This window comes from Liolophura sinensis, chromosome 7 (genome assembly GCF_032854445.1).
Source record: "Liolophura sinensis isolate JHLJ2023 chromosome 7, CUHK_Ljap_v2, whole genome shotgun sequence".
Classification (NCBI taxonomy): domain Eukaryota; kingdom Metazoa; phylum Mollusca; class Polyplacophora; order Chitonida; family Chitonidae; genus Liolophura; species Liolophura sinensis.
This window is the reverse complement of record NC_088301.1, coordinates 13,816,585-13,839,323: the sequence shown is the minus strand read 5'-3', so window position 1 is coordinate 13,839,323 and position 22,739 is coordinate 13,816,585. Positions and strand designations below refer to the sequence as shown.

General features: G+C 37.9%; 1 protein-coding gene across 1 annotated transcript in view; it reads left to right on the top strand.

The window, feature by feature from the left end:
• Window positions 1-3,645: 3,645 nt before the first annotated feature.
• Window positions 3,646-22,739, top strand: part of LOC135470661 (phospholipid phosphatase-related protein type 1-like) — a 32,641-nt gene continuing 13,547 nt past the window's right edge. The window contains exons 1-4 of the mRNA XM_064749696.1: window positions 3,646-3,780; window positions 3,945-4,118; window positions 5,230-5,315; window positions 20,921-21,152. Of these exons, the coding sequence (XP_064605766.1) occupies window positions 20,941-21,152 (212 nt within the window). The 5' untranslated portion in view covers window positions 3,646-3,780; window positions 3,945-4,118; window positions 5,230-5,315; window positions 20,921-20,940. The remainder of the gene's footprint in view (window positions 3,781-3,944; window positions 4,119-5,229; window positions 5,316-20,920; window positions 21,153-22,739) is intronic.

The window sequence follows — 22,739 nt, the reverse complement described above, 5'->3', positions numbered from 1 at the left end:
AGATGTTTTCTTGATCATATCCTTACCTGACATCCTACTCACGACGTTGAATCGATCAGAGCTCCACTTGGCATATCTCAGATGTTTTCTTGATCAAACCCTTACCTGACATCCTACCCACATGTTATCCTGAAGAGATCCCCACTTGACATTTCCTCAGATGTTTTCTTGATCAAATCCTTACCTGACATCCTACTCAGGATGTTGTACTGATCAGAGCTCCACTTGGCATACCTCAGATATTTTCTTGATCAAACCCTTATTTGACATCCTACTCACATGTTATCCTAATGAGATCCCCACTTGACATTTCCTCAGATGTTTTCTTGATCATATCCTGACTTGACATCCTACTCAGATTTTTTTTTAACTTAACACACTACTCATTTATTTCCGTTATCAGATCCTAACTTGACATCCAACTCACGTGTTGTTTTGATGAGATCTTAACTTGACATCATACTCAGATGTTTTCCTGACTTAACACACTACTCATTTATTTCCATTATTAGATCCTAACTTGACATCCAACTCACGTGTTGTTTTGATGAGATCTTAACTTGACATCATACTCAGATGTTTTCCTGACTTAACACACTACTCATTTATTTCCATTATTAGATCCTAACTTGACATCCAACTCACGTGTTGTTTTGATGAGATCTTAACTTGACATCATACTCAGATGTTTTCCTGACTTAACACACAACTCATTTATTTCCATTATTAGATCCTAACTTGACATCCAACTCACGTGTTGTTTTGATGAGATCTTAACTTGACATCATACTCAGATGTTTTCCTGACTTAACACACTACTCATGTATTTCCATTATTAGATCCTAACTTGACATCCAACTCTCGTGTTGTTTTGATGAGATCTTAACTTGACATCATACTCAGATGTTTTCCTGACTTAACACACAACTCATTTATTTCTATTATTAGATCCTAACTTGACATCAAACTCATGTGTTGTTTTGATGAGATCTTAACTTGACATCATACTCAGATGTTTTCTTGACTTAACACACTACTCATTTATTTCCATTATTAGATCCTAACTTGACATCCAACTCACGTGTTGTTTTGATGAGATCTTAACTTGACATCATACTCAGATGTTTTCTTGACTTAACACACAACTCATTTATTTCCATTATTAGATCCTAACTTGACATCCAACTCACGTGTTGTTTTGATGAGATCTTAACTTGACATCATACTCAGATGTTTTTTTGACTTAACACACTACTCATGTATTTCCATTATTAGATCCTAACTTGACATCCAACTCACGTGTTGTTTTGATGAGATCTTAACTTGACATCATACTCAGATGTTTTCCTGACTTAACACACTACTCATGTATTTCCATTATTAGATCCTAACTTGACATCCAACTCACGTGCTGTTTTGATGAGATCTTAACTTGACATCATACTCAGATGTTTTCCTGACTTAACACACTACTCATTTATTTCCATTATTAGATCCTAACTTGACATCCAACTCACGTGTTGTTTTGATGAGATCTTAACTTGACATCCTACTCAGATGTTTTCCTGACTTAACACACAACTCATTTATTTCTATTATTAGATCCTAACTTGACATCCAACTCACGTGTTGTTTTGATGAGATCTTAACTTGACATCATACTCAGATGTTTTCCTGACTTAACACACAACTCATTTATTTCCGTTATCAGATCTTAACTTGACATCCAACTCACGTGTTGTTTTGATGAGATCTTAACTTGACATCCAACTCACGTGTTGTTTTGATGAGATCTTAACTTGACATCCTACTCAGATGTTTTCCTGACTTAACACACAACTCATTTATTTCCGTTATCAGATCCTAACTTGACATCCAACTCACGTGTTGTTTTGATGAGATCTTAACTTGACATCCAACTCACGTGTTGTTTTGATGAGGTCAACTTGACATCAGACTCTGATGATTTCCTGATGTCATCATTACTTGTGACTTCTTCCTGAGATGTTTTTTTGATCAGGTGTTAACGTCACACACTACTCAGATGTTGTCGTTTTGAGATTCAAACGTGACATCCGACTCAACATTCCAACAGTATCCTTCCCCTCTGTGTTTGGCATGTATGGTTAAAACCCAACTGTGCTGTATTGTGTAATCTGCATACATCTTTAACTAGCATTTTGTGTTAAGAGCTAGGCCTAGTTGTATATTTTCACCCTGCCCTTGTAAGCATTTAATGGCTTAGTCAGGATAATACCCCAACTAGGGGAAGTCAGAATTACACAAAGTCCTCCTTTATTTCCAGATGTGCATGACCTTCCCACGTGAAAATCCAGGAAGACAAGACAGCTTTTTCTTGGGGCGTTGACCCCCTGCCCGGTATGGGCTTCAAACCTTGCCCCCTAAGCCAGGATGTGTGGTGGCTCTTAAAATGGCATCACTTTCTGCAGATGCAAGGATGATCAAGGATTGACACTGCATTAACTTCAGAACTGGCAAGTTTGAAACTTTGTTCTGTTAGTTGGGTGTCAAAACATAGACGGTTAAAGATGGTGTTTAGAGCTGAAACAGGCACAGAAGAAAGCTGATCAACACACAACCTTATGCATTAGATAATGTACAATATACATTAAACATATACTGGTACTTTTGATTGTTGTGATAGAAATTAATAACATTTGTGATGTGAATCTCCGTATAACCAAATAAAAAACACATATATATAAAAGATAAGAGTTTATAATCGTCACTGGATTGCAGAGTCTTTTGGGAGAGTGGGGTATTATGCCTGGTGTCTTTGGCATGATATTTCTGTCATTGTCAAGGGCGGCAGCATGGACTTGCCCTGCCACAAGAAGACACTGTTTATGTACAGACACCTAATGACTCCTCATCTTCATATGACTGAAACATTGTTAAGTACGCAAGGTTGGTGGTTTACCTCAGGCATACGAGTTTCCTTCACTCATGAAACTGACAGACATGGTGTAAGAGAAAAATTCTTGAGTAAGGGTTAATCAGTAAATCAAGTAAATAAATAAGAAGGCATTGTTTAATTATTAATAATTATTATTGGGTTTCTGCAAACAACACCTCCTACCCCATTCCAAGCAAGGGCTTTGGTTCATTGATCAGTAATATATGGAGAAAACATATACTGGTGAATGAACTTTATTAAAAAACCCTGAACTACTTGTGTATTAATATAATCAAAATTCTGTTGCATTTAAAAATTAAATTGTAATACAGTGTCCATTGTTCTTATTGACAAACTCTGAAGAGCATAGCGTAAGTGAAACCCATCAAGTATCGCAGTGTTTGAATTTAATGCTTAGTTTGCCTGATTGCATGAGAATGTATTAGCCCTGATGGTTTACACTTCAACCAGCCCGTATCAGTTTTCCCAAAGTCCCTTGACAGTGTTTAATTAAGAAGAATTGACTGTGGGCTATTGATCGGGCACACAGTTAATTGCCTCGGCCTAGCTTATCTAATTAGGGACACCCTCCATGTGTTTATCTAGAGTTACCTGGTGAGACATTGGTCCATGTTTCACGTGCTAGCTAATACCATATCCTGAGGCTGCCATATACACTTTCCATTGGGTCATTTGAGTCTGGCTAGATGGACTCTCACTAACTGTAAAGATTGGTGACTACACTGTGAATGACCACTTTATCAATGGCACAGTTGAGAAAATGACCCTTTAATTAATTACCTGTGCAAAGAAATATGAGTTAATGGCTTGCATAGAATAAGAAAATAATTGATCAGCAAAAGGTACGTATATTAAGGGTATGTGTGTCTTTGTTTCTTCTGTGTATTCTGTATTTGAATGGATTTCCGCACTGGACATATTCACGTAGTAGTTAAAGGCCTGTATAGCTTGTGTTTAGCAGAGCATACTGTACTGCCTATATGTATACTTCTCTGTACATCCACAGAGCCCTACATCCAGCCCAGGTAAGCAGGGGACTTTAAGGATGGAAATGCCAAGAGCTGCATTTGTTTGCTGTGCTGATCCCCACTAACCAATCGTTGGCCGGATGGGAATTGTGAGAGCAGCTGGCAGACGGGGTGATTCACTAAGGCTCGGACTGAGGGAGAAGGAACCACAGGTGAGTCTCTGCTAATATATTAAATATATATACTCACAGTGTACCTTTAAACTAGTGCGGTGACCATTTATTTTTATTATTCTCACTAAGGCAAGGTGTGAAGCAACTTACAGCTGTGTGGCTTGAAATGTTACCAATTGTCTCAGGTAATGATTTACTAACGAGTATGTGTAAGGTTAACCTGAGCTCACACCTTGTGACAGAACAGGAACTTGTGGCAATATGTGACTGAAGAGCACGAGGGTGTACCCTTACATAATTGAAGGTACTCCTCACTATTACATGGTACAGGTAACAAGGTAATTACCTGACAATTACCTGTAATTTTCTCAGTTGAGATTATATTACCAGGTATATGTATCTCAGTAGTTGCTGTGATGCAAGCCTCTAATATATATAGTATTGATTAATACATAAATCACCTGGGTTACTACACTTCCAGTACTGCCGGTGACAGCATATCACACTAAGGGATTTTTTCAGGTTGGGAATTAATGATGTGGAATGCATTGCTTTAGCATTTAACAGACTGCCTTCTGTGATAATGGGAGTAATTTTCCTTGTAACTTTTTAATTTTGGACTGTTACTTATTTAACATGTCAGTTTGACAGGTTTACCTGTAACAGGTAATATTCATATATCTTTATTACAACATTTCCAGTCAATATTTTATCTCCTGTGCATGTACCTTTATGTACAGTTTTGTTCAGAAATCCTGAAAACACCCACACAACAATTTATTGACAAATACAATCAGAGCTCATCGCATGTATCTAAGGTAGACCAGTGTCATACGTGGTGCAGCTGACCGTTCACTGTGTGATGATTCTGTTATATTGCACCTGCTAGCATGCTGGAGCTGCCTAGTTTGTAATGGTCCTCATATTACACCTGAGCTGTGACATGTATTGATTATAATAATTTCTAATTCTAATTCTATGTTTGTCTTCAAGGCTTTAACAGCATGCATGTAGAATGTAACTGTGCGGTGAAAGGATTCCATGCTAAATTTAAACTAGACTAGAAATCAATCGAAAGCACAAGATTTGTATGTTAATCATTCTGTTTATGATGTTGAATAACGAGTCATATTTCTTTTTCATTTTTCAGATGGAATAATGTTTGCTGTTTTATAATCCACATGAGAGGATTTAATGATGAGACCCGCTGTTAATTAGGATAACAGGCCTGTTTGGGTAGGTCTTTGCATGTGAATGTGCTTGAATTACATATGGTGTGTGCGCATTGATCAGTGAGGTTACATATTCAAATCCAGCTCTGGCTGTTTTTGGCTGCGGCTTTAAAGCAATGAGGTTTGCTCGGCACCTGGTAAGGTGCATGTTTTATACCGGGCAGGGATTTTATTTGTTATTTTTTATTTGCTATGATGTTTATTTTCATCATAATTTTATGGTTGGTTTATCGCATATGGCTCACAGGCAGCCAGTATTTGACTGATTCATCTTGTACACAGTCGCAGCCATTTTAAATTTATGTGTGAGTACAGCACAGCCAGATCCTAATCAATGCCCATTGTGGTTGGATGGTCCGTGTATCATACGCCCACAATACGCTGACCCTCGCCACACCCTGGCCACACCCTGATCAAACACCCCGTCATCCTCTGCCTCTCATCCGCTCAGGGTCGAAGAAGGGTCGACCCACGGTCTGCGACAGTGCATGATGATACCATGGTCAGCATATGATTTTACCACATTCATTCACTTGCTGGAGTTTGGTGTAACAGTATTGGATGTACACTGTAGGCCTTGTGTTATTCACAAGACTTTCTCTGTGCATTTTCAGAACTTTATTACTGATTTTGAACATAACACGTGCACAGACGAGGCTGATATTCATGAAAGGTCATTATTTGGACTTTTCTGAAGTAAGAGCAAAAATTGGATTGGAATTGCGCCAATAGATTTCTTTTTACAGGTACCAAAAATGTCCAGTTTTGGTCTTAATTTCTTTGGTGTATTCTCATAATTCATACATGGATAGGTAGAGGAATATTCGCGAAATATGTAGTACATTTTATAGCTTGATTTATGCAAGATTTATAATGCATATATATATATATATATATATATATATATATATATGGGACCTACATCGAATGTCAAGCGTCTATAAATGCTACATATGATTGCGCTGGTCTTATAATAAACACGTTTCTGTGCTTAGAAAAATTAATTAACTATAGGATCGACCATTACGAAATTTGAGATACAGTTTAGGGGCTCGGGAAAAAACATGAACCTGCTAACCTTTATATGTATCAGCGGTTCGAATTTTATAAATTATGGGCTTTGTGTCATGTACCGATATGACTCATTACATATATGTTTTCAGTAGAGGTTTTAAACATATATAAGCATGCAGGCTGACACACATCACACAGCAAAGTCGAATATTCCTGCATAATTTTGTATCCAAAATGAAACAGTGATAAATTTTCTGATAAGTGAAAGAACTCAGGTCTGTTTTCAAATTCTGAAACATCGCCATGGTTGTATAGAGCCGTCATGTACAGTGCGGACTTCAGAGAAAGTAGTGTGTTGCGTATACATATATTTGTCTGCACATAACTCTGCCGTAAATGCCTCTAAGAAGGCTTGTTATTTAATAATTAGTGAAGTGATTTATATTAACACAAAATATTGTATACTCAAGATGCTCAGTACTAACTTGTCCTCAAGAGAACAGTGTCAGTAATGGGTGGCAGATCAAAACAATAGGGTTCCCACACAGTAAGCCATTAAAACTCGACTTTTCTGCGAAATCTGTGTTCAAGTAAATATGCTGTGAGCCATCACCATGTTCATAACAGACATGACAGTTTACAGGAAATTGGCCTGTATTTAGCTTTAAAACATTGAATGATCATGTACAGTGGCCAGAGGACCGTGTCGAGGTACGCTAATGAAGGTGCATGGTCGGCGTATCGTACGCTGACGGTGGGCCGACAATCATCGTATCCTCTGGCCACAATGGGCGTAGGATTGATGGTTACAAATCCGGCTGTACTGTACATACATGTTTGATTTATTCTGGCAGTTTTTCAGAAACTCGTCATCAATCTGTTTTACTAAAGAACAATTTATCCTCGTGTTTAAATTATAAATACAAAACCTGTGCTTACCCTGTGGTTTAAACTTTAAAACCCAACCCAAACAAGGGGATGCTTTATTATCAGTATGGTTAGCTGGCTTTCGCTTGAACTGTATTGATATAGTGGCTACCATGAATGGTGGGATGATAAATATAGCCCATTGTGCTGCTATGATCAGGATGTTTTATAACCATGTTTCCTAAGATACCTGTGACACGGTTACCTGAGTTACCTGTTTAGCGTGCACAGTCTTATTTGATCTAACCCACCTGTCATAATGCTTGTGCCTCGTGTTTAGTGGGTAAACAATGTGTAATTCCCCCTCAGCTGTGATGTGGTGTTTGTTTAATTGGACTCATGGGGCTGTTAAACCGCAATGTTATTAGAACCCCTTCTCCATTTGATTATACAGCATATGGCTAAAATCCTGCCTTACTGGCAGTTGCTTTAGAGGTCAGAAAAAAATCTCCTCTAAGATCCAATTGGCTTGACAAATATTAAAGTCTGTTTGGAACAAGTGTTTTTCATCATTACTATTATTATGATATATCATAATCAATGTTCAAGGAGGGTATAAAAATAAAACTTGAAAAATCATAAAATTTTTGGAAAATATGGACTGCCCTTTGCTAGTATTTCCGTTGAAGACATGTTTACATGATTGTAAAGTCTTGAAAAACAGGAAACTAAAAAAACCCTATCAGGATGCAAAACAGAAAAGCAGATTTTCAGCTTTTTATTTTTATTACATTTTTATTCCATTTTTGGATAATGTAGTCTCACAAGTAAAAAATAAATTTGTGTCACCGAAAGCACCAAGTGAGAAGGTTCCAAGGTTCAGTTTTACCATGGCCTGAATGGAGTTTGTTTAGCCTGACTGAGGCTTACATGAGACCAATTTTGATCTTCCACTTACTTGGTGAATCTGAAGTCTGTCTCACCTGTGTTTATTTTCACCTGAAATGCCGTGGCAAAACTGCAGATACATGTGCGTGTAAATTTCATCAAGAGATCAAAGAAGGATATATATATGACTGTTGTACAGCTTTCATAGTATCTTTTTAAGGAAGCTATACTGAAGATTCTTTGCCAAGAAATCTGTGTTCACTTATCAAATAAAATTTTCTCCATTTACCATCAACAACTCAAATTATTGCCATTCAGAAAATATCAGCCTTGCAGCTGTACTATCTACAGTGTGAAAATGATTCTAAAGTTTGTAAAAATGATACAAAGTGATGCACTTTATAAATTTATTGCCAATTTTGAGCGGTAACACATGTGCATAAGAGGCGGATATCTTATGAAAGGTCATTATTTGGGCTATTCTAAAATATTCTCAAAAATTTGCTTGCATTTGCACTGATTGATTTATATCTATAAAGTATACACTCGCACCCTAATTCTTCTATTTCTTGGGGACGGATATTAGTAGTGTTGATAGTAGAATATTAGATTTCTTTGCGAGCCTTTTGGAAAAGTAAAAGATTTCAGTATGTTGTTTGCTAGATAGTCAAACCATGTGAGCAAAAGGAAACTCAGTATTCCTGCTAGAATCACATACATGTATATATTGACCAGGTATTCCAAAAATAAGGAGAAATAGGTAGTCTCTTTTTTTAAGTTTTCATGAAAACTTGGGAGCTATGAACAGGAAGTATGGGATTGTGGGAATGCACTCAAAGTTTGATGTCAGCAAGGCTGTCGTCTGCGAGATCAAACTGACCCTTCTCATCATTTTTAACTCTGTTATTACCTTTGAAGGTTTTGCCTAGCAAGATGTGCTTCCCTTTGAAGGAATCTTGAGCTGGCAATCTGGGAATCAGCTCCTCGCCAAGTGGAATTTGAAGTTGTTTGAGAAATGCCCGACCACATTTGTCGTGTGGGGGGTATGGGGTGCTGACTTTGTGTAGTTCGTACAGAAGGCTTGCCCGGTGAAGGGCTGCTGTCTAGCTCTTGGAGTTGCATGTCTGTGATACTTGAGGTAGATTTACTTTGTCATTGAAAAAATCTGGAGGCATTTGGAAAATTTAGATGTCTGTCCACGTATATATGCACGCCACTCCAAAAGAGTTTTTCACATCATGCAGCCAAATGAACGCTTAAATATACCCCTTTCTTGTCTATTTTATGACAAACTGCAGGATAATTTTACACATTCTTTGTAAGTGCTTTGGAAATATTTTAAGCAGCCGCGACCTGCAGTGGAAGTTTATTTATGACATATATCGTCAGGTATTCACATATAATCTGCTTTAATCCTCGCAGAAGGTTACTGCACAAACTGATCATATTTTTTGCACTAATTTTAATATTTATCCTTGCGTACTGAATTTTAAAAGATAATCTTCCCAGAGGGATTAATCTGTATCTCTCTCTTCTTTTTTATGACTTGGCAAAAGAATATCATATTTTTAAGTTCCTGTACTGGATGAACTTGAGAATCTGCCGAGATCAATTTATATTTCCCTGGGAGAAAATTTATGTAAATTAGCATTGATAGATTTCACAGCTAAGTGGGATTTAAATTTAACGATATGAATATACTTGTTTCCAGAGTAATTCAAGAAAAAAAAAAAAAGAAAAAAAAAAAAAAAAAAGAAACAACCAAACTTACGTTTGTGTATTATAAGAAAATTAGAACTTCTAAGATGATTAGCCTCAACCTTTGTGATAACAATTGAGGAAGACGTGCAGTTGTGAATTATTTCTATTAGACTGTGGTCAGGAACAAAATGGTGTTCGTGCGAGACAATTTATCAATGACATGAAATGCCGCTCTGACAATCTCCCTCCATTATCGGGTGCAGTTGCTTGCCCCTGTTGTCATGGTGACGCTCAACAACAGTCTGTTTTATGCCTTTATCTCTCAATGTATGATACTTCTATTGTTTTTCTTGTTTTTCTATCTCCTTGGCTGATCATTGTCAGAAGCTGGCAAGGCCAGAAAACTAGTCATTCCAAGAGTTAAGGCTTTATGATGAGAATGAATGTTTCTGCCTTAATATGTCACCTCATTCGGCGGTATTGCAGTCATATTGTGGCGAGCATTATGGCTGTTTAAGGATTTTCTAGAAACTAGTCAAAAAATTCTGATTAATTGAAGTGGTTTTATTGCAGAGGAATGGCATGTATCATGTCCAAAAATGAAATTGATGCTTTTACAAAGGACAAAATTAGTGTAAATTTGAATATATTAATTCTTAAGTATAGGCCATGCGCCCATTATTTACCTAATTATTGGTTAATGTAATGTATTTTAAACAGCAAAACAGATTGTACAAAATGAAGTAAGAAAAAAAAGGTGATTTATCGGATTTGCTTATCGTAGTAATGCACACCAGATCCGTCATTCCTTAATTTTCTGAATACTTTTAGTTATTCACCTTCCTCGGAGCGTGATAAGTTCGATCAGTTTTTCATGATGGTGCTGATAGCATCACACTGATACTGCCTACTGCCTTTTGGATATTTGCCCAAGCTTATTGTAATTCATGTGCTCTGGTTCTTAAAAGCAGCTTAATTCTCTGGTGTGATGTTGGCTGAAGTCGATATTTCATTTTTCCACTTGCTGTTTTCAGGGCCACATGATGCCCGCCACGTGTGGCTGTATATGGCATAGCCCTCTTCTCCAATATTGACTCTGGGTTTTTATTTCTATTTCTGTGTAACAGTATGTGCTAGGATTTATTTTTTTACTTGTGCGAATAAAAACAATATCATGTTTTATGTGTGCAGCTTTACCAATCAATGTGTTGTTGACGTAAAAAGTTGGATTGGACACATATCAGTAATCTATGGGAAGGAAGGTTAAAACAAGTGAAATTCTGTCAAATCTGAATTCTGATCTTGTGACTTTTGTGACCTGGACCATCTGTGTTAATTCACAAAGTGTTCTTTATAGAAGTTTTTTTAGTGTTTATGTACAGAAAGGTGTGATTACGCAGGCAATGTTTTTCTCAGGCTTCATGCAGTCTTCACTGTCTTTAGAGAATTGATTGATGATAAATGCTTGTCTCTAATGATGAGGCTTATTTTAGAATCGGTAATCAGTTACTGCTGTACCAGGATAAAATGTTGAGGTAATAATGAAGTGCCATAGTTTATTGGATGAAATCTTTATGTTTGAGCATTGATTGTCTTCAGTAGAAACCATGATTTGTTAACTTGCTTGTACATTACATAAAAACACAGGTGTGTACACATAGAAAGGTGAAACTGAAACCCTGACACATGTCTCTGGCTGGTTTACAAGCATGCTGTGTTCTTCATTATTGAGCATTGTAGCAAGACTCACAGTATTAATATCCCTTTACAACATTAATGGCCCTCACACAGTAATAATGTTTGCACACAGTATTAGTATCCCTACTTAGTACTAATATCCCTATACAACATTAATGGCCCCCACACAGTATTAGTGTCCCTAATTAGTATTAATATCCCGCACTGTATTAATATCCCTATGCAATGTTAATGGCACCCACAGAGTATTAATGTTCCTCACAGTATTAATGTCCCTATACAATGTCAATGTTCCTTTACAGTATTTATGTCCCTACATATTGTTAATATCCCTATTGTATTGTAGTATTAGTATTAATAGTTTCAGTACCAAAAGTAATAATTTATGACAATTTGTTTGCCTCTAAGAATGCAATTTTTAGGGCAAATAGGCTTTCGATAAGTATATTTAGAAAAATGAGAGCTGCTGATGAACAGTATATAGCCCTGTTATTCTTGAGCAGTTTATAACAAACAAAAGGGCTGTCCATCAACTGTATTTTACCTTGATCTACAGACCAGGCAGGGACTGCTGACAATCAATATACGTGGTATTCATTCATCCATAAAACAGATACAGTTATGAAATATGCTGCACTATGATGCAATACTCTGTTTAGCGTATGTTTGCTGTGCTACATTATGCAGGGTTTGGATAAACAGGCAAGTAAAATACAATGTATACTGTAGTTCTTCAGCCTTTTCACAAGTTTACAAGGTGTTTATTTAAGTATATATATTATATTAAGGCATTTTTCTGTGTTGACAGCTAAATTTATACTTTGTGTAAAGCCCTGAAACTGGCCAATCCAACCAATGTAATTTTGTCTCTAAAAGCAATATAAAAATGCACATGAATTGCACTGACATTTGCTCTTTCGTATTCAGAAAGGTTGAAGAATTAGGGTAATACCAAATTTGGCAGCAAATTATACCCGTAAGTGTTTTCGTTATAAGATTGACACACACACATAACCCCTGCTAGTTTATGGAATGAGCCAGAAATCCAGCCCTGATCACTGTACCACCCAGTGCGGAACAACAGCTTGTGTGTTTTTATATTGGTCAGTGTAAAACGACAATTGATGACTAGTAACGTGTGTAATATACCTGTTGGTTATTTTATGTAGATGAGCTGGCTCAGGTAAACATACTATAGTCTACATGTCTCCTCTGCTGCTGTTGCTCTACTCCTGTTCAGACATCCTGCTACCTTATACCTCACAAGATTTTGTACCAGTATATTCCGTAAAGCAACCACACCAGGCAGCAAAGGAACGTCACTGTGTTTGGCAAAACCTTCGTACTGTGACACACAGATTTTTGCTGCTGTCTATAATGTTGTCTGACAGCAATTGGCTGTGAATGGAGCATGTACCGGAGGTAATGTACGTACCAGCTTTACCATATGCCCATTTGTAATTGTCCCACTTTGATGTGCGGTGAAACTGCTTTACCTACATGTATGCTTGACTACCCTGGAGTATAATGTTGAATATACAGTGTGTCTATACAGTTTAGCTCTCAAATGTTTTATTCTGAATATTGCATTTTGACCAAGAGAGCTAGTTTAATATTTGCCTGATTCTGATTGTTTCATTGATCTTAGAAAGGTGTTTTGAGGCTTGTTTGGAAAGGTACCTTAATTGCTCCACATTTTCACATTTGAAAGAGCAACTTTCAGTGCAATGTATGCATCGTTCTAATTTGATTTTGGAGAAAAAAAACTACTTTGGTTGGTTGGTTTGGCCAATTTCTGGTTCCACAAAAAGTATGTCTTTTTTCAGTCTCCACAGAGTAAAACACTGAATATGCTTGAATAAAGATTTTGCCAACTTATGAAAATGTTGAAGAATTACAATAACATGATATCCTACTGGAAAGAAAGTTTCTGCACCAAGAGGAATACTTAATCATCTTCATTTGCCTCTGAAAACATATTTTTGGGGCAGATTTTTTCGGGTCAGTATAGAGTACATGTAGATTTGTAGATGTAAATGTTCTTATTGTTTAAATATTTGTATTAAATTTGACTATTTCCCTCCCCTCCACCAATGCAAAGATTTACAGTAGGACTTCTGACATTGTGCACGTGGTAACAGCACCCAGTCATGCATATAGATTTTGCCTGCCCATAACTGTGTGGACAACATGTTGCAGGAACTTCCACATCTAAACTTTGTTTGGCCTTTCTAATGCGACAGTCATTGAACTATATACATGTTTTGGGTCTGTTTTTCTGCGGCCATGTTACTGACTGGCAGCCTAACAGCGATTAACAACAGTGACCCAAGTAAAGCATAATTGCCTTCATTTCACATGCCCCCTAGAGAATATTGATTTGGTCTGTATCTGATTTTAAGGTGCCATTATTCAATTTGTTCTGTAAAATGTACCTTTACAGAAGCACTGATATCCACTGCCTATCAGCCATGGTACCCTGATAAACCTGGTTTCCATATGACTGTGCCATATGGGCCGAGTTATTGTTTCCATTTTGAAAGCCCGACATTTTCAGGGATTGTGACTTCGTCAATGCCTGTGTTGTGGCAGGCCCTTTCATGACTGTGTCCTGATGGATCGCTCAGCAATTTAATAGGGCAAAGCATGGTTCTTTGTCTGTAGAGTTGTCAGTATTGATTTTGAACACACCTTGTCAGGTGTGAGCCTGTATATAACTCCTCTCCCTTCCTGGCTTTCATCACTGCTTGATTTTTTTTTTTTGTATTTAAGGCTAAGGATGAATGTGATCACATAAACTAGATCCACAGCAAATATGCAAGAGCTGTTCAAGGAATCAGGCTTCCATACTATGGCATCTAGCTTATCTGACTCACTCGGCTAATGGGTACCCTATTTCCTCAACCTTTTTGCGTATGAAAGAGCCACTTTCAGTGCAGTTTTTGTGAATTTTTAGTTTGATTTTCAAGACGAAACTACATTGGTGCAAATGACCAATGTCAGAACTTCATAAAAAGTGTAATTTTATCAGTCTTCACAGAACAATGCCTTCAGAATATGCTTGAATAAACACCTTGCAAACATGCAAAAAAGTTGAAGACACTCGTAAGTTCTGTTTCCTTCACCCATAAACCAGTCGTATGTCAGTGAAAAATTCTTAAGTATATTGTTAAACACCTAATGCATAGAAGTATTAAGGAATCAGATTTCTATACTACGAGGTTAACTTACTTTGACTCGGCTATTCAGCTATTGGAATGGTAGGTCTCTACACAGCCAATTTTCTGACCCATGTATGAGTATATAGACTCCAGTCCAGCTCTCTGGGTCAGCTGCGGTTTTATTTCAGATAGTGTACCCAGTACATGTGTACTGTACATGCCAGGTGATGGGCAGTGCTTGAGGCTGGTCATAGTATAAGTGAAATATATAGTATAAGTTAAATCAAAAGCATACATGCTTAGAGATTTTGATGTTGCTTCCATCCCCAATATATCATTGTAGAAGAAAATATATTTCCTTCTGTATGTTGCAGGATACCCTATTGTATGCACGTAGGTGCTGCTTCACTGTCAATGCACCAGCCATGACACTCTGCACCCAGTCCCCATTCGTCATGATTTCATTACATATTCCTTTAAGGTTGCTTTAAATGCTCTAAATTTAATTAATACTATTAAGTCTTTGGATTGGACCATAGTCTTCATAGGGTGCAGTCTGAAATGCTTTAAGAATTGCAGATCTTTAAAAATATTCTTTGATGCTCAGTATTACATTGGTAATTTGTGAAATGCTAGGCAGTTTTATTTATGAGTGCCCGTACGTGTACCTGTAATGGGGACGTATATACAATGTATGTAAATTTTCAGTGTAGTTCTATGTGTGCTTTGTAAGTATTTGGTTGATATTTCATTGCTTAACCTATAACTCAAAAGCTGTTAAGCACTGAACTAAATGAAACAGCAAAATATAAAGTGTAAGGGATTTTGCCGTTTAGGAAATTCTGCACTGTGAGGTGGGGGTAAGCTCTCAGAGTATGATTCAATTTAGGAGTGGTCAAGTATAGGTGTGTTTGATCAAACTGAGGTAATATCTGAATATGTCATAACCCATAAGGCCTTGCTGATTGTACTGCAAGGTGCTAATTAATGAAACTAAGTGTTCCGTTTGGTTGTCCCGGCTCTGTCAACATCCTTCCAAACAACTCTTAATTAACGGCGGGAGCCTGTAACTCTTTCTATCACACCACAAAACATTTGGGTTCTTGTTGAACACAAATATTGGTCCACATGATTTCTGTGTGTATTTATTTGCGGGTAATTTTTCATGACATTTTTTTGCGTCCAGTTGGAGGTATTTGCATTCTTTTTCATGCTGTTTAAATGTTGTTCTGGTAAACAGTTGTAGTAATGTGACCACGTGGTGCTGAAGGGTTCTTGCGTCTTTGAGAAGGAAGTGAAACAGTTGTCCACTGAGTGCAGAGGTGTTTGTTCTTCACAGAACTTTGGCTGCACTGGTCTCACAGGCAGACACACAGGACATGTCCTAAAGCTTGAATCTCACATCTCCTGTCATATTCCATATCTATCACACCTGTGTTGATAGAAAATTTTATGGACACGTAAACTTGGTGGTTTCCGTGTGGCGAAGGTGAGTACAGTGCCATGTGAGGTTGTGATTGCCAAAACACTTAAGCTTTTTGATTGACCCTTCCGGTTGATCCGACATAGGGTTCAATCATGCTCAATCAATAGGCGCATTACTTGGAGCTACATTACTCGGAGGAGGTAATTTTCACATTTCTTCTGTTCCTCAAACTTTTTTCACGTGTTTTCAAGACTTTTTTAAAGCATATCCTACAGGGCATTATTTTGCGTAGACTGATGAAAGTTTCCTTTTTTTTGCCAACCCATCCAGTGTAGTGTTATCTACCAAATCAAATTAAACAGGTGGCTGCTAAAATTACACTGTAATTTGCTCTTCCACATGGGAAAAGGTTGAGGAATTAGGGTAGTACGTGTAGAATAGGTAGTATTACGCTGAATCGTACGGGGATTTTTGTATTGTTGATTGTTATCACCTGTTCTGTGTTAGGTCACTAAGGTTCTGATCTTCCATTAGCTTAAAGTTTCAAAGCTGTTCATGATATTGTTCTATAAGCCTCTGGGAGCGGTAGATCCAGGGTCATTCCTGGGTCTAGTCACACCTAAGACCTTAAAAGAGGAAGTTGTAACTTCTTCGTTTGGCGTTCAGCATGAAGAGGATAGTGCAACGACTGGTTGACCCATACCAGTATAATGGCTCGGGCGGGGCGGCTTACTTGCCTTCAGTAAGTCGTCTCAGTGAAGCAGCTGTAAATAAAAAAAGAGAGGTGGAAATCCGCCCTGCAAACAGGAGGCTCATTACATGTATTCTAATGATTCCTTCATCGTCGTATGTCTGAAAAAAAAATTTCACACTGTCTGTTGATCAGTGAGTTTGTGGGTCAAAAGTTGACATCGACTTTTTGAAGGTATCACAGTTGTTGCAAATTTATGCTTGTTTGATGATATTTGACATTAAGGTATACATGTAGCTTGGTGCTTTCCGGTTTGATAAAAGCCTAGGTATATTCTGTGTCTAGTATTATGTACCAAGTAATGTTTGTCTTTTCCAATATTACCTTTATGATTTTAATGAGGATAAGTTTATTGATAATGGGAGAAAAAATGTCATGAAGTCTCTATCTCAAGGAAGCCATAATTATTGATGGCTTTTCCTTCACACCTGTACTGTAATTCTTCAACCTTTTCGCATGTTTGCAAGGTGTTTATTCCAGTGTATTCTGGAAGCATTATTCTGTGTAGACAGATAAAATGATACTTTGTCTCCAAAATCAAATTATGAATGTACATAAATTGCACTTACATTGTTCTTTTATATGCGAAAAGGTTGAAGAATTATGGTATAGCTTGTTAACACACACAAGAGCTCGTTCTTGTGGACAAGAATAAATCATTGATGTAGCTGTATCTGTTTTTGGCAGACGTTAATATTTTGATGTCTTCGTCTAGCGGCAGCATCAATTGTCCTGAACTTTAAGAAGACACTGGTGTTATATCGTCAGGCAGGAATACATACAGGTTGTTGATTGTTCATGTAGGCAGAATCCCGATTCTATTTGTTCCACGGGACGGTACATTAGCATGCACACAGAACATCATGCTGCGTTTACACAAGTGTTGACCTGTGCTGTAAACTGCTATGTAGTCACCCCGACCAGCCAGCTAATGTAGGCTTGAAGTCTGGCTGCCGATCATGCTGATTTGGTCACTCTAATCCAAACTGAGGATGTTTACAGGAAAGTTGGCTGTGGGCCCTGTGCCTTGTCTCCCTCACGGGTTGCCCACTTCCCCCCACTGATGTACACCTGCACACACCTGTGTCTTCAGGTGAGACAGACTCAGGTGAGTGGTACTAAGCATTTGGATGTTTTGGATTTTACACCTGGAATCTCAGTGATGGAATTCCTGTTCAGTGAAGTACAGATTTGTGATGTTCACGGACAGGCAAAGAACTCAGAGCAAGATTTACTGGTTTTCAGGCATTTCAAGGCTCAAGGTTTGAATGCAAAGAATGAAAAAGGAAAGACTTCTGTCTACCAAGTTCTTGTAATCTAATCATCTGGAATGGTGATAAGAAGTAGTTGAATGTGAAAATTTAGAGAAGCTGCTGTTATATAGAAACTCACAGGAAGACTTTTTTGTGAATCCAAATGCAGGAGTGAAACTGATTACACTAAAGCAGGTTCATGTATAGTTTCTTACATACATGTATGCTCTTCACTTGGACAGGGCTGTTTGCGTGAAACTGAACAGTAAGGCTTGCCGTATATCTTGGTTCTGTGTGGGAGATCATTTGTGACCACATTGTTGTAATTTGTTTTCTGGACATAAACAGGTTTTGATCAATAGATGACAACAAAGCTGTATTGTTGATTGGCTCTTGGATTGCAGAAGGTTCCTGCTAGCTACAAGCTGTTGTACCTCAGGATGATGTTACTAGTTATTGTGTAGACTTCCTTGTAAAATGTCCTTCCTTTTTTAATCATGTCTTACTTTGTACTAATACAATGCACACACACTTTGTGGAACATAGCCCTTTTTGCAGGTTCACAGGTATTAAGATGACATACATGTCTTTCAAAGTCAAGTGATATGGTTGATGAAAGATGACTGGTACAAGTCGTCTTTCCTCTTTTTTATTTATTTTTTTTATCGACAAGAAAATATTGATAATATTAATAATTTTGTTGACGGACAGAATGCTGTGCCTGCCAATCTAAGATTTTAGTGTACTCTGTAAAACAGGATAAAATCCATTTTTTTCAACTTACTTTATTGAGATACTTAAAAAAATAGATCTGCATTATGCTTAGACTTTATTGTTATATATTCCTATATTGTCAAACAACTTTATAGAGGTATATGTTTTTGGAGCCAGGTCTTTTTACCTGTAATTGGCACCAGTAGTGACAACAGCTTCACAACGGCTGTTATTAAGATTGTTGATATGCCAAGGTTTTTCATGGCTACAAGAGGACATTTAGAGGTGGCAGAACTCACTCACCTTCTCTAATACTCTTGCAACAGCCATGTTTTTGTGGGCATAATTCCCCTTCTGGGTGCCAGGGTTTATGACGTCCCAGAAGATAATCTGTCCATGTGCAAGCTGTTTTTGATGAGACGACATTGTGTGTGGAAGGAAATTCACACGGAAGGACAGGGAGAATAGAGGCACAGAGGCTGACAATCCAGCTTTAAGCCAGTGTTCGTCAGGGAGACAGCGCACCTTTAGTGCACAGCGTGATCACCTGGATTAGTGAACGGTCGCCAGGTCACCTTTGAAACATCCAAAGGACGCTCATCTGTCACAAAACTTTCAAGCCTTCAGAGTCTTAGTTTCCCCTGTAAATTCTTCAGTACTGGCAGTTATCCTTTACCCCAGACTTTGCCCGTTTTTCTCCCACCATAATGCTGGCCGCCATCGTATAACTGAAACATTCTTGAGTACAGCGTAAAACACCAATCAAATAAATAAATAGATTAACCCTTTATAGTTATGGTTGCAAGTTCAAATCCTGCTCAAATTCTCTCATTTGCTACAGCTTAAGTCAGAAACATTAATTGTGAGGCGTAAAAGATTGTCCAGTTTCTTGAATTAGACTCGTTAACTAGACCACCATCATATAAATATTGTTAAATATTGTCGAATATGACATTAAACTCCCATGAAAGACTGAAATAAAAAAGAAGCAAGTTCTGCAGCAGAGATTGACAGTGCATATTAGTGTCAGGACCCTAGGGGAAGTATTGCTTCTTACTGGCGTTTGTCTGACAGCTGGTTGTGTGTAATAGGCTTCAAAGGATTGCGTGTGATTTATTTCTGCCTCTCTTGTATACCAGAATAATAGTCTCATATATGATGAGGAAGACATAGGAGTTTTACCCAGTAGAGATCTCTAATGATTATGTTCTTGTGTTGGGGGAAAACTGTTGGTGTAATTTAGTTGATTGAGATGTACATGTATTGCCTTACTCCAGACTCTGGTCAGTTATATGGGTTGAGGAGTATCTGAGGTGAACCCTTGACCTTTAGCCAGAACTGTATTTCATCTGAAGTTTGGTATGTACAGATGCACTTTCAGGAGCAAATACAGGCCCTAAAACAATACTTCAGATGCCAACACCTAAGTTTTTCTGATGAAAAATTAAATGAAAATATTCTTATAAAGGTTTTCATAGAAGCCGGATGTATCAATCAAAATCGAGCAAAATATGTTACTTGAAAAGTGATGAACTTTAGGTGAAATACAGTTATAAACGTGCACGCATGGCTTTGGAAAGCTAGGCCAGGTCCAATAAACTTCATGCAAGACTAAGTGAACATCCACATGAGCACCAACGACCACTGACATCCATGTTTGGCCATTGAGGATCAGAAAACAGGGAAATCGAAGACATCTAAAAATAAATAATGCCATGTCCCGAGGGTGGGATTTAAGAAAATTGTCAGTCCAAGCAGAATACTGTAAATCTTCAACCTTTTCAGCACTTTTTTCAGTGGAAAATATTCATATAATTATTATGAAAATTACACTAATAACGATTTGTTCGTGTCATTAAAGTGCACTGTGCATATTATTTGTGTACACCACACAGTATAGTGTTTCAAAATATTGGTTGTACAGGCAGTTGAAAAGGTTGAAGCATTAGGGTAGGATTTTTTTGTTTCACAATGATAGAACTGTTCTGAGAACAGACACTTTAGAATTGTGTAGGATTCAGAGATCATATTAAACTCTGTTATGATCCACAATTTAATGTTTGTTTAAAGTAGTTATAATAATGGAGATTTCAGGATTGCATGGTTGAATGTGATGATATTTGTATGTGATTTCAGAATGATGCCTATGAGATAAGATGGCCTTGTACACTAACCACATCCAGGGGGAGACGCTTGACCGCTTAGACTTGACCAAGGAGATGGAGGAGAATGGTAGGACATACCTGGATCTGGACCAGAGCTCATCTGTCAGTTCCAAACGAGAACGTCCTAACGTCTTCATTGCAGTCACCTTTACCCTGGAACTGCTCATCTTGTCGGCTGTCATCGTGCTTGAATATTATATCAGGTAAGGCGTAAATTAAAATAGTTTTGTCACCCGACTGACTCAATAAAAAAATCAGCCTCTGTGCTTTTACCCTAATTCCTTGGCCTTTTCAATCACCCCTACAACCAGTGTTCTGGAGCATTCTGAGAGGACTGTGCGTTGTAAAGAAATAATGTGCATAGTTTTTTTTACAGTCTTTAGTGACACAAAAATGGCATCATTTTCATTATAATTGCATGCATAAATTCCACTGAAAAAAAGTGCTTTGGAAGTTGAATGCCACAACCATTGAAGGTTGTGGAAAGACCTTCAAACATATGACTGTAGAAGAAGCCCGGGTTAGCTTGACTTGAACTCACAGCAACCACATTGGTGAGTCATTGTGCTGCAGCACTACCTTAACCACAGACCCACCCCCACCCCCACAACATCCATTGAGAACCTAACTTTCATTTATCTTTTGTTGTGCTCAAACCCTAGTGCTCACCCCTGCTCTAGACAACAAATATTGGATCTATCAGGTAGACCGGGATTAAGACATGATGTGCACCTGTTAGCCTTAGCTGTCTTACCTGCTTTCACTTCCTGTCATTCCTGTCCCATCTCACCAGCCGTGTTTACATTTAAACATTACCTGTACCCACATCATAACCCTTGCTGATGTGATGTAATTGGTCTGTTCTGAAACATGCAGATTCCAGCATGTTCTAGTATGTATCTTTGTAGCCTGTAATATTTTATCTGAATCATGCGTACTGCATTGCCTTGGCCTTCCTACAAATGTATTCAGTGATGTGGATGTCCTAATGTTAGAAGCAAAACATGAGTTTATTTGCACTCATGTAGATGTACAGCTCATGTTTTTTTTTGTGTGCTCAGTATGTAACTTGAGCAAAAAAATGGCTCAAAAACTTAATTGAAAGCTGCAGATTGCCTTTTTGTCTACGTGTTTCCATATAGTTAGTAATTTTTGGCAATTTTTGGTTATCCGTGGAACTGTTGGAAAAGTACATTCTATGAACATAAGAAGTCGTCATTTATTTTCTAATATAATGCTAAAGGCCCTAAATAATGTTTTTAGCCTGTGGTGGTAGAGGTAGGTGAGATAGTGTATTGATGTGGGGAAAATGTCAGTGTCGGTCTCAATTTTGGTGTTGGGATAGCTTTTCTCCAGTAGTGGTCTGTTTTTTCCATTGGTGGTCTGGCTTTTCCAAGTAGTGGTCTGTCATTTCCTGTAGTGGTCTGTTTTTTTCCAGTAGTGGTCTGGCTTTTCCAGTAGTGGTCTGGCTTTTCCAGTAGTGGGCTGGCTTTTCCAAGTTGTGGTCTGGCTTTTCCAACAGTGGTCTGGCTTTTCCAGTAGTGGGCTGGTTTTTCCAAGTAGTGATCTGGCTTTTCCAGTAATGGTCTGGCTTTTCCAACAGTGGTCTGGCTTTTCCAAGTAGTGGTCTGTTTTTTCCCCAGTTGTTGTCTGGCTTTCCCAGTAGTGGTCTGGCTTTCCCAGTAGTGGTCTGGCTTTCCCAGTAGTGGTCTGGCTTTTCCAAGTAGTGGCCTGGCTTTTCCAGTAGTGGTCTGTTTTTTTCCACTAGTGGTCTGGCTTAGCCAGTAGCA